The sequence below is a fragment of the Poecilia formosa genome, unplaced genomic scaffold (genome assembly GCF_000485575.1).
Source record: "Poecilia formosa unplaced genomic scaffold, Poecilia_formosa-5.1.2 Scaffold43, whole genome shotgun sequence".
Taxonomy (NCBI): Eukaryota; Metazoa; Chordata; class Actinopteri; order Cyprinodontiformes; family Poeciliidae; genus Poecilia; species Poecilia formosa.
The window spans coordinates 1345079-1357856 of record NW_006799982.1 but is presented as its reverse complement, the minus strand read 5'-3'; the positions used below and the strand labels follow the sequence as shown (position 1 = coordinate 1357856).

Genomic DNA, 12778 nt, shown 5'->3' with positions numbered 1-12778 from the left:
AATTAACACTCTTTGCTTGTTTGGACAAACTTTAATTCACACAAATCCTTGTAGCTGCACCTATGTAAAATGTCTTTGTCCCTACATTCAGTAGTGTCAAAAATTAGATTTTTTGTTGTATGTCTGTTCAAATTTCATTTCACCGTCAAATGCATAAACCTGCTTAACAACTCTTCACCATCTGCAAACCCAGTACATTGGAAATATCCCACAAGCTGCATGCAGGTATTTGCATGGCTTACTCAAGCTAATTTTGGTCTAATGAATGCCAGTCAAATTCACATAACTTTGTTTAAACGGCTGTTCTTTTGAATTCAGCTTTGTAAATAAAAACCATGTTGTTTGACTGCATAAGTTATGTAAAATGTAATGGGGTTTGTCCAGTATCATGAAGAACATAGTACATTTTTGTTGAGACTTCAAATGCAAATTTTGACAAAAGTTTTCAAAGTGTAAAAATCAATTTCACTGAAAACTACCAGCAATTTGCTTTTGCTGATTATCAATGCATGTATAACATCTTGTACAAATTGTCAGGTCACCATCGCAAAACTTCAATGTACAGTTTTGTGCTTTAATGTTGCAACATATTTCACTTTCAATGCCTAATTGCAAGATAAAAGGAAATTGTGCATTTTTTTCCTATTTGGCCTCATTTGGTCAATACCTTGTAGAGTTGGTTATCTCTAGTATCTCCACAGCAAACTACCATGTTTCATCATGGAGATGGCCATGAAATATTTTTGTAGGCCAAATGCAAATATACACACCACATATGTATTTGTTTTTTTTTTTAAGATTTAAAACCCATGCATCTTTTTTTTACCTTTTGCTTCAATTATGCCATTTTGTGTTTTTATATAATCCCAGAAAAATACATTGAGATTTGTGATTAAAAATATTAATACCAGTTCAAATACTATGAGTAGGCAAACCCAGAAAAAAATAAAATATCTCATACAAAGATGGTGTATATTTTTTAGTCCTTATGAGTTTAAAAATCAGCCATCTTCTACTAACTGGGTGATTTTCCATATTTTTGTCATTTTGGTCAAATGGGCTTCTATACCGTAGCCCATAAAAACACAGCTTGTTTCAATTGATGTAAGTTTATTTAAATTGCACATGCTGAGAGGGAGCAATTTAATCTGGGGTTGTGAAGAGGTTAGACACCTAAACCCATCTGCCAATGGGAAAAATATTTGCAATGCAGTGTATTAAATTACCTAGATTTCATGGCTGAAAGCAAGGTAAATAATATTAAATTTCTCTTATTTAGAAGCCAATAAGCAAATGTAGTACATCCTCTTTTCACCCACTACTAAGCCTACCAATCTCTGAATTTATTCGACCACAGAACTTTTTTTTTTTTTTCTTAACCACTAATGTAATTGCATACCACTGGGCCATGTTTGGTTACTCCAAACATTGCAAAGAAAACTTATTTATAATCCCATCTGCAAACACTGGCACATTCCTTTTGCTAAAAATATAACTGGGTGATTTAATGTCTGAATATGAAGGGAAACGTTTGAATTACTGTGCTACTAAAACTCAGAAAATGCATTTAAATTTAATAAAAAAAAACACTACCATCCTAAGAGGACTCGTATTAGAGTTTCTTCAAATATGAGTTTTGTATTCCGAAGGAGCCTCTGTCTTCCTGTTAGTCGAGAAGAGGATGCTCAGGGTTGTCCATGATCTTCATTCTCTGAGAAACCTTCTTTTCACCATCATCTCCAGATCTCCCAGAACAGGACCAGCTTTCTTTATCTGTTTGTTTGAACTTTTTAAAGTCCCTGGCTCTGATGCTGCCACCGCAACAGATTGACAGACGAGATTGTATTCTCCATAGCAGATTTTAAAAAAAGATACATGGCATATTGCTGCAAACCCTGAAACCACAAAATAAACTTTGCCCCCTCCCTTTTTGTAGATGACTTCATCCTTTGGTCTGCATGTTAACACTGAAGTATTTTTCTGCCTCCACCAACTCCAGATCCTCCCTATAGAAAGTGTTTGACCTGACCCTTTTTCTTATGAAATCTAGAATCTTGTTTTGTTCACATGCAAGATATGATTGTTGCCACGCCATGCCAAAGTGGTCCACCAACTCTGTCTTCAGCTTCTTGACCATCTCTGATACACCTGACGACTCCAGAGTCAGTAGACTCTTTCTGAAGATGACAGGACTCTCTGACTTATATTGCAAGTTTGGTGTAGAGTGAAATGGAATGGTAAGAGTACAATCCTTTGTGATGCTCTGCACATTTTGGCATGTTGCAACCACAAAGTTCAATGTATTTTGTATGCGATAGCCTAAAACAAAGTAGTGCATCGTCACCTGGAAGCTGCCGTAGTGGCAGTAGCAGCATTATGCTGTGGGGATTGTCTGCAGAAAGGACAGGGAACTTGGAGTTGATGGAAGATAAATGGACCTAAATACAGGACAGTCATGGGAGAAAAACAATTGGAAGCTTAAAAGTCTTGAGGCTGGGGTGGAGATTCACCAGCAGGAATATGACCCTAAGGATACAGCCAGACAGGGGAGTGGATTAGATCAAAGTAATGAATAACCAGAAAGTCCAAATTAAATGACGGATATGTGGCAAAACCTGAAAATTTAGTTTCACAGATGCTCTTTAGCTGTCAGTGAAAGATGGTGCTACAAAGTGCACACCACAATTTTCACATTTTTGATGGTAAAAACTGTTGAAAACCATTTTCCGTCCGCTTCACCGTGTTCTGCATTGGTCTGTCGCATGAAATCTCAAAACCCAAATATGAAAAAGTCAAAGGGGTGTTAATATTTATGCAAGGCGCTGGAGATTTGAGAGGACTTTTGAGCCCAGTATCTGGTGAAAGGGATGTCATTGTTTTCCCTCATATACACTCAATTTGTGGTTCACAGTTTAATGTGACTCATTAAGACGCTTGACTGAAACTAGGTCACCAAATTACCAAATAGTTTGCATTTGGGTAAATTTAGGAAAGGACAGAAGTCTGGAAAGTTTAGGGTTTGCATTTAGACTTAACTACTTCTTCCTTCTGAGTATAAGAACAAGCATGTCCTTTAAATGTTTATGACCAGTTTATTTAGGAGTCAATAAAGCCTTCTCTGTACCTTTTTTTTATGTGTTCCTCCCTTGGTAGCCTTTGACCACTGGGTGTCATCCAAGCAATAAAATTGCCAGAGGAACATGAGGTTCTGTGAGCTGCATGACTCACAGCTGGGCTTGTGTGAGGACCTTGGCCTGGGTAATGGTTGTGTAATGAGTTGGGCATGAAATCTCGGAGAGAAGCCCACCCCGTTATTATTTAGTCATGTGAGGTGTCTGCATGGAAACAGCTGGAAAACCCGAACAACACAAGTAGAAATGTAAGGAGGATAATTTGATTTAAAGAATCTGGACCGTGGGGAGCAGAGAGGCTCCTAAAGCAGGGCTTTCCCTCCTCCCCATAAACACACCTCCCCTCAGTAAAATGTATGGAAGCACTGCGGCACACTGCGTGTATTTTGCGGGCTGCATGGCTGCCTGGCTCAGCGTTCAAAGGCAGAGCGGAAGATAGGAGGAGGGGAATGAATACAGCAGGAGAGTGGGAGGAGGAGGGAGGGTGGACAGTTTCCTTTCTGTAACACACACGCTACAGGAACACACCGCCGGGGAAAAAAAAAAAAAAACGGGGAGAGGGAAGAAAATAATAACCAAGAGAGGGAGAAGGAAACACCGCAGCCCCTCCGTCCGTTTATCCGTCCCTCCGTTTGTGCGTCCGTCCTTTTGGTTGGTTTTTTTCCCCCACTTTAAGCCAGAGAAAGCTTTTTTTTCCCCCCCTCTTGCGGACTAACATGGACAAGAGCTCATGAGGAGGGCTGACTTTCAGTGAACCACTTCTCTGTGGCTGATAGGGAGGAAAAAGGCGACGGGGAAGACATGTTGAGGGGCTCTTCGTCTTGAGGTTGCGGTAGGCTGTTGTCGGTGTTCCGCTCTCTAAACACTCGGCTCCGGTAAGAGGAGAGGAGGAGGAGGAGGCTTAAAAAACGGGGCAAACGGAAACTGAGCTCAGCAGTCAGTTGGTGTGTTTAATTGGTTTTGTTATGGTCTGAAATAAGGCAGGCCTCTAAGGCAGCCCCGCAGTAAATAAATACACGGACAGCAGAGGGGCTACCTGCTTAGCTTCAAATTAAAGCTGCTTTTATTTTACAGGGACATTTTCATATTTGCTGAGAGTAAAAACAAAGCAGGCTATTAGATATTTGCTAATTTTTTTTTTTACAGACATCAACTCTTTAGGGGGGTTATAGAAAGGCCCAACTTAAAAAAAACAAAAAAACAACTTGTCCTATTAAGACGTTTATTATCGTCCACTGTCAGGCTCAAGGCACGGAGGTGCAGAAAATTAAGTAGGCGGTCTTAGCCTCGGTTTATTTCGGGAAAAAAGGAACAAAAGAAGATTTTTTTAAATGTTAATGTCGACCGACGTTGCATCCATCATGCTGCCGGTGTCCCGGGCTCTCATAGACCGGGACAGGGAGCTGGACACCATGGCCGGGGTTCACGCCAACCCGTCCGGCGCTCCAGGAGCCGTGCGGGGCATGAAGCGCGGAGACCCGGAGCCCGATGGACAGACGGCGGCCGCTCTGATGGACTCCACCGGGGCTGAGTGCAAGCGCCCCAGAATCGACGGCTCAGGAGGGATCGGCGAGATTGGACAGGTGAGGACAATTGTCGATTCATATTTTAAGAACAGTAAGGCTGTTTTTATTCAACATGTTTATTCAAGTGATGGTTGTTGTTGGAGCTGCAGGAGAAGGCCCTGCATGCACTCTGCTGCTTCCATTACCAGCTGGGAGGGAAATACCACCACGTTTCACAGCTACACATGCCTTGAGTTGACTTTTAATACGAAGCAGGAGTTGTAACAATGTAACGCATGTCTCCATCAGGCTGCTTCCCAGACATCCTGTTAGAACTTTTCAAAAATCATCTGGTTGATAAATATCCTTAAAACACACCACAGGGTGGACAATGTAAACAAACCGAGCCTTTAATTATGTGGCCAATGTAGGGTTAGCGGTATGAACCAGAGATGCACAGATCAGCATTTTCCTCGGCCAGTACCGGTTTCTGATTCCCTTCAGATTGTTTTATAAATATTTTGTAAAACGTTTTTTCAAAACTAACGTTGAAAAGTGCTGCATGTCCTTTTATAGACACATTTAGAGGCTAACACATAATATAAAGATTATACTTGTTTATGCATCAAAGTATGTCTCTAACCTTTATCTGCTTTATACTAAGCAATAAAAAAGTAAATGACAATAGAGCCGGCTTGGCCTCAGTGCACCAAAAATGGCCGTATCTTGTTTTTAATAGAGCATCACCGAAGGGCAGAGGGATGTGCGGGATATCATTAGAGTGGATTATGTAGGCTGAAGTACTCCACTGGAAGACAGACAGCAATTTCTCCACCACTGAAAGAGCCAGTAATGGAGGTGAAGTGGCCTGTTTGCTCCTGTTTGGGAAAACTAAATGGCTTCCTTCAGATCGCCGTCCTGTCTAGTGAGTGCTGACAGGCAGTGCCTGCTGTAATGCACTTACACACGTGATTGGAGGATTTTATGTGTGTGTGTGTGTGTGTGTTTTGGGTGGTGGTGGGGGTCGGATCAATCGTATTCGGGCTCTAAAACGTATCGAACTGCCTGGCCGGACGGTCCGGAAATGAGAGTGGGAAAGGTACCCTCTCCCCTTTTCACCCCCCTCAAAGGCAGTCTCTGTTGGTACTGCAGGAGCAGATTTGCACTATCAATGGCAGTAAAGAGGCTTTGTTTCCAGCTTATGGGATCGCTGTGGATACTGGAGGGATCAAAGATTCTTATTTAAAACAACAAGAACAAAGTGGATGCCCAGATATTTGTAGCAGGTGGCAAATGAAGATTAATATTGCTATCTGTTTGGAGCTGCTCAAATTGGCTGACACCAGTATGATCAATTAGTAGAGTAATTTTTCAATCATAATTTATAAAACAATTTTGAGCCTTTCAGCTGAAAATGTCCATTATAATGTCATCACTGTGAAATGTGATGTTTGTCAGTGTATTACTTCTGACAGGTCATAAATTAAATATTAATTTGTTTAGAGAATCAGAAAATTAATTTAGAATGGAGATGGAGAGCAATAAACAGCTGCAAATTTGGGTTCTCTGTGACTCCAACAGTTAATTTAAGCTTGACTTTGAAAGAAATTCCTTTATAGACATATTATCGTCTCCTTGTTTACACTGATTATTGTTAAAGCTCACTGTGTTTGAAAAAACTGAAGATGGATCCTTGAACCTTCTCATATTTTGTAACATATCTGCAAACTTCAAGTTGTTTGACAGACCAACTCGAAGTAGTACATAATTATGAACTAACTAGAAAATTACGTCTAATTTTCAAATGATTTTACATAGAAAATCTATAAAGAGTCACATGCTTTTGTATTCAGCCAATCTCTTTAGAACTACCTTTTGCTGCAAGTTTTTCAGGGTATGTATTTTTTCTTTTTTTTGGTTTGACTTTATTTAACATAGTGTAATAAAAGAATAAACAGGCAAAAATACATTTAAAACAAAAAGCAAAACAAAAAGACATGTATATCTCCTTTGCACGTGTAAAGCTTGTTTGCCTTTATGAGAAAGCTTCAGCTCAGTTTGTCTGTTTTTTTTCTTAGTCTTGCCTCAGATTCATAGTTGAGTTTTCTTCCTGGATTGGTCTGTATTTAGTGCCACCTTCCAGCGTGATGCTGCCACCCTCACGCTTCACCAAGGGGATGATTTGTTCAGGGCAGGAACGCATGTAATGTTTCATTTAAAGACCTAAAATTTCCCATTCCTTTCTCTTCACAATGCCTTGTTCACTAGTGTTGGTAGAACTGGATTATTCCCCAGGTGTTAGAGTACAGGGGCTTAAATAAAAATATATTCCACACTTTTCAAATTTGTATTTACAAAAAAAAAAAAAAAAGCCACACCAAATAACCTTTTCTTTCCACTGCTTTATGGTGGTCTTATCACAGAAAAGCTAAATGAAAACATAGAAGTTTGTTGTTCTAACTGGAAAAACGTGAAAAAAGTGGTTTACTTGAACTTTTTCCGTTTACTTTTGCAAGGTGCCGTATTTATTTTCCTCCAACCCGGTGACGCCATACATATTCTAGAGTCAAACTAAATGACCTTAAGTTTTCCGACTTTTGCAAACTTGTTTCCAAGAAAGCCGTATGAAAGTGCAGAGAAGTGTGTCTGTTAAGCTAATCTGCAGGGGATGGAAAATATTACAGCTGCCCCAGCTCGCAGAAGCAACAGAGTCCCCCTTACTTAATCCTTTCCATCCTTCTTGTAAAGCAAAAAAAAAAAAAAAACCTTTATTGCTGACATTATGGCAATTTCTTTTTTTTTTTAATGGCAAGATTTGAACTTTGACCTGAATGTGAAGACAGCACATTTGGGTGTGGTTGAAGGAGTGAGTATTATGTTAATGCCACCACTGTTCAACAATGAGATTTTTACCCACTCTGTCATTGTTGCTGCTTTTTTTTTTTTTTTTTTTTTTTTTTCTTGGTGTGATGTCATCGATGTGCAGGGGTGGAAATGCTCTGTCAAATCATATCTGCAGAGTTTTAGCTAAGCAACAAAGCATTGCTAAATCAGTGCAGCATGAAGGAGGTAACTGAATGTTCAGCTAATGCGGCCAAATTAACGGCTGTGGGTCTAACAGGAGTTTGAGCCGTACTTTAAAACCAAGGGTTTGGATTTTACATTGGTGTCTGGCTCACTGCTGCTGACTTCAGAACATATAATCAGTCTACTTTATATTCATGCGCTGCGCTGGGGGAAGTCCTGTTTTTATTTTGAGGGTGGCAGGGGATTTATAACACCTCTCATCTTCAGCTCAAGTCAGATCATTGGGAATGTTGAGAGGAGGTTGTCGGCTTCGATATCCGTCTGGCCTGCCGTGGAGTGCTTGGTGTTATGCTGTCGCTCTGTGTAGGAATCGGGGCTCTCTCGATCCTAATAAGGACTTGCCTGGAGTGGCAGCCCAGAGGACAAATGAGTGGACCAGAACAGTAATGTATGTGGTTCAGCCCTCCATGCTTTTATCTTGGCCACAGCACTGAAACGACACGAAAACATCAGTAAGAAAAATGTCCTCATCCACCAGATTGAAAACCCTTTTTTTATTTTTCAGGGCTGCTATAAATTTCTGGGGAAAACCTTTGGAGTGATTTGCATTTCTGAGGTAGCAGCAGTGTTTTGGGATGCGGCTCTGCTGAGGAGCCGATGTGCTTAAAGTGTAGTTATCATCCCATATGAACTGCGGCTGAGTGATGTGTTGCTCCTGCTGTGTTTCTGGTGCATAGCGGTATAATAAGACCTGCTTATTTGGAAATAGGAAAGCAGCCATAGCTTTTTTTCTATGAATTAAGGTTCTGTTGTTCTTGAGCCTTTTTCGCCCACATTTGGAGATAATCCCAGTATATCATATAGAGTAAGAGCTAAAATAAAAAAATAAAAAAACATGAACTAATCTGTAATTATTTGAAAAGATTATGTTAACCTGAAACAGCCAGCTGGTTGATAGTAGTGATGACAAGTCAATCACATAGCTACTTAATAATCTGAAATGTCTCTTTTCTGGTTCATTTAATTTCCATACTTAAATACGTCCACTTTTTTTTTTGCCAATTTGCATTAATGCATTTTGTTTATTTTAGGTCAAATCAGGGGTGGGTGTAATAATACACCTAGCTCACAAAGCAAGATTTTATCACATTCTTTCAAAATCTGCTTTCAGTAATAAAAAAATTGTCTCGGGGTCATAATGCCACCACAGGATTTAACATTAAACCATGCATGCAACAGTTTAACAAGACAAAATGTCATTCTTGAATAAAAGCAGTTAAATGATTGTAGGTTGCATACAGTTTCCTTTTTTCGACAGATTTTTCTTGTCTCTATATATATATATCACACTTCCTTTGAAAACATTTGCCTTATTTAGTCATTTTTTCCAAGGTTTTCTATTTTGATTTCAACTTGCCTGTAAAAATGGTTGTTTTCAAGAACGTTTCCATCTGCAACAACATAGAAGGTATGAATCTGGTGCTAAGTTTGTTACCCAACTGCAGAGTACGGCCAGTAATGTTTTAGTCATATTTAACCACGAACAACATGGAAGAGTCAAGAAACTGCCTCCATTTTTTTTTGTTTTTCAAAATAGGAGCCACAAAGTGCTCACCTTCTTATATGGGGCTCCTAATAATAGCTTCCACTTGTTTTAGCAGACAGTCACATACCAACTAGATAGCAATTTGCAAGACAGAGTTCAGTTTTATGAGAAGTATCACAGCTTTTGTTGTCTCCAGAGACAAGATCTTGTCGGGGCCTTAGAAGCCATTCTCACTTTTCTCTCTCTCCTTTGGTCTGATAACCTTCTTGCTTCATCATAGTCAATAATTTTCCATCTGCAATGCAGTCTCTACCTTAATTCACATGATATTGCTCCACTCTAGCTGCCAATGTTGGGGCTGAGGGTCTGTGCTAGGCGTGAATAAATATGAGATTCTCATAATATAACCTTGATTAAAAATATGATGTTAGCACTGGCATTTTAAATTAATAATCCAGAAACATATAAATTGATGTTTTTATTTAAAAAAGTCAGTAATATAAAATTTTTATTATAGTTATATTATTTATCATATTGATACTTGGATTTAAAAATACAAGATAAACCTCCAATATCTGTTGCTGTGCATGTAGTAAAACTATGTTTTTGTCAGGTTGTTCAGTTAGCTGCTTGACAGACTGATGGCTTGTAACTTGCTCACTGTAGTTTTCAAAAAAGTGTTACCTCAAGAAGACTGTTGTCTTTCTCTTTTAGTTTTCACACCATAATTATTAATAATTTTCCAACCATATTGAAAATGTTATCAGTACAAAGGCTGAGTCGACGTCATATTTAACCCTATGGATTAAGAATGGGATGTCACTCAAGTTCATATGTGTTTGAGGGTAGATTAGTAAATACTTTTGACAATATAATGTTTACCTGATCTGCTCCATGCCAAGTCTGAAACTTTGAAAACTGTTTGTTGTTTATGAGAAAGACTGCCAACAGAAATCTGTTTTTCTACGGAAATTTGAGCCTGATGGAAGAGAAACATATCTGTAATACAGACTTTTCTTGAAGCTGATATCAACACTACATGATCCTGGATGTATCTGCTGTATTTTCTGGAAGTTAACTGAAACATAATACACAAAGAAACGGAAAGAAAACTGTTGTGCTAAGTTACCTGCTCCAGTCAGCAATTAGACATTATTGAAGTTGCACACCAGGGGGATGACGGGTTAAAGCCAGTGTGATACCCAATCCAACACTTTTTTTTTAACAATTTTATCAGCACATTTATCAAAATCCCACTAAAGTGTCAGAGCAGAGCACTGGCCACAGTATTTTCCACATACAGGCACTGACGTTATTCCCAGAAGCCACATTTCAGTCTCTACTTTCACTTAAATGATGTTGCAGTGAGGTAGAGCAAATAATTATGTGCAATTATCATGAGCAGTAAACGACAACAAGCAAATGTTGATTCTGTTTTATCAGATCAGAAGTAATTTATTGTGGGGGGGAAAGAAACTCTGTATTTTCTTTCTCTGTTTAAGATCAGTGCAGTGAACCGTGGTGTTCGCTGTTGTAGCACGTGATTTAGCAGCTGATGCTGCTGTGATTATCTTGATTCCCGAAGTGTCAAGCTAGCTTCCAAGATCCACTTTGACTTCAGCCAACATCCCCTTGAGGAAGCACGTGTAGTTTTACTGTGAAAAGTCGAAGGAATGTGAGGTGTATTAAGGGAAAACAAACTTCAGATCGCTGGGCTGGCTGCCTGGAGGGTTAGCACATACGTGCTGTGGAAACAGTGGATTCACATCCTCCTGAGTGTATGTGGTCTCCTGCATTGCAACAAGCAAGGCTAACTCTCAGGTAATAAAAATGTGGTTCCTCCTCAGAAAAGCAGCCGACCCAGGGCAGAATCATAATAGACATGGGTCCTGTGACCAGATTTACCATCAAGCACCTGCCGTGACCTGCAGTGGTTGCTGGAGCACTGAGGTTGAAGTGTTCAATAGATTGTACAGCCATGTATCCTCCTCCCCCCTCTCCTCTTTACAATCTGTTGTCTTCAGGTCATTTTCTTATTTTCTCCTGATTGCACAGTCACCGGTTCACTGTGTATGCCCTCCTAGAAACTGGAGATGCACCATGAAAATGCTTGATGTCAGGCATAGGATGATTTTCTGCTTTTTCTCAAGACTGGCTGATAACCTGCTGGTCAAAAACTCCCAAATCTGATACTTTTCCTATCAGTGAATCATCATAGGGTGCATTCACACCACCCCTGTTTAGTCTGATTTAATCAAACTCTAATTCATTTGCCTAGAAAGTCCAGCTTGTGTGTGGAGGTGTAAATTTGCAATCAAACTCTGATTCAGACCAAAACAGCCAGTGCGGGTCCACCTAAAAACGTAGGTCTCATTCCAACTGAAGCGAACTCTAACACAGTTTGAATGCGTATGTGGACTAGAGACTGCTCCGTATGTAGGAAACGGACTATAGCGCAGGGAATTCTGGGTAAATACAACCTAAGCAAATGCGAAAGGCTTAAAAGACCAAAGAGAAAGCCAACAGTTTCTAAAACCTGACGCTAACTCCATTTTTGCTTCCATTTTGCAAAGAAGGAGTTTGCACTCATGTCTTCTGAGGTTTTCGTGCCGTTGCCTTCAGTGCAGGACTACTACAGGTGAGAGGGTGGGCTCGTTTTTCAACTAATTTGACTTGTTTGACACAATGCAGTGTGAAAGGGAACTGCACCAGCTGAAAATGTAACAAATGCTGCACTTTTGGTCCCCAGTCAAACCAAGTCTCTGGGCTTGGTTTGATTGGGGTGAGAAAATACCGACAGTTAGATATTTCCAATATAGGTGAAGTGTTTTGAAAATAAGTCATAAAAAGCAGAGATAAAATAAGCTATTTTAAGACTATAAGCTGTCTGTGGTGAATTTAGGCTGATGGAGAGCGAGAGAGAGCAAGACTTTCAGCAGGAAACTTAATGAAGGAGAGCAAAGTTTACGAATATTTTAGTCTTTTGTGTTTTTAGTCTGTCATTATTGGAATATACTTGATTTGGAAATGTTGGCAGCATTTTGAAAATCTGATTTAAGGTTGGACTCTACATCCTCGAGGAATGCACAGACTGCTATTTTCAAAAGGCTAGCCTCGTCAACTGCGCTAGTCACTAGTGCCAGAGGCTAAAGACAGCTTAAGACGTCATTGCGCAATCATTGTTTTTTTTGTGTGTGTGACATAGCCTCTGCTGCTGATACGAATAATTAAGAGGCCTGGAAAAATGTAATGCTGTTTTTACAGTTCTTGCCAAAAGAAAAAAAATTGAAATTGGCTAACTTTAAAAAGCTTTATAAAACCAGGAATTGGCTACAAAACTCTAATCGGTGCAAAAATAACCCAGTCACCACCTCCCAGGCAGGAACCGTCCGTGCTTCGTTTTGTTGCCAGCAGAATTCAAATAATCAAGCATGACTGCATGACATACACAGTTGTTTTGTTTCTCATATACAGTGTAAGTAAGTGTGGCGTGGAGCGTGAGAGTGAGACTCACTCATGTTGTGCTTCTTCCACACCCCCCATCCCGTCCCTCCCTCCTTCATCTCAGC

At 39.8% G+C, this 12778-nt stretch overlaps 1 protein-coding gene across 5 annotated transcripts in view; it reads left to right on the top strand.

Annotated features, from left to right (window-relative positions):
- Positions 1-3593: 3593 nt before the first annotated feature.
- The window catches only part of rbfox2 (RNA binding fox-1 homolog 2), a 50986-nt gene continuing 41801 nt past the window's right edge, over positions 3594-12778 (top strand). For 2 of the 5 annotated variants that reach the window (XM_016671303.1, XM_016671305.1), the window contains exon 1: positions 3594-4714. In XM_016671303.1, coding sequence (XP_016526789.1) covers positions 4463-4714 — 252 coding nt within the window. In that variant the 5' untranslated portion in view covers positions 3594-4462. The remainder of the gene's footprint in view (positions 4715-12778) is intronic. The other 3 variants (XM_016671302.1, XM_016671304.1, XM_007551658.2) reach the window with 3 other exon arrangements.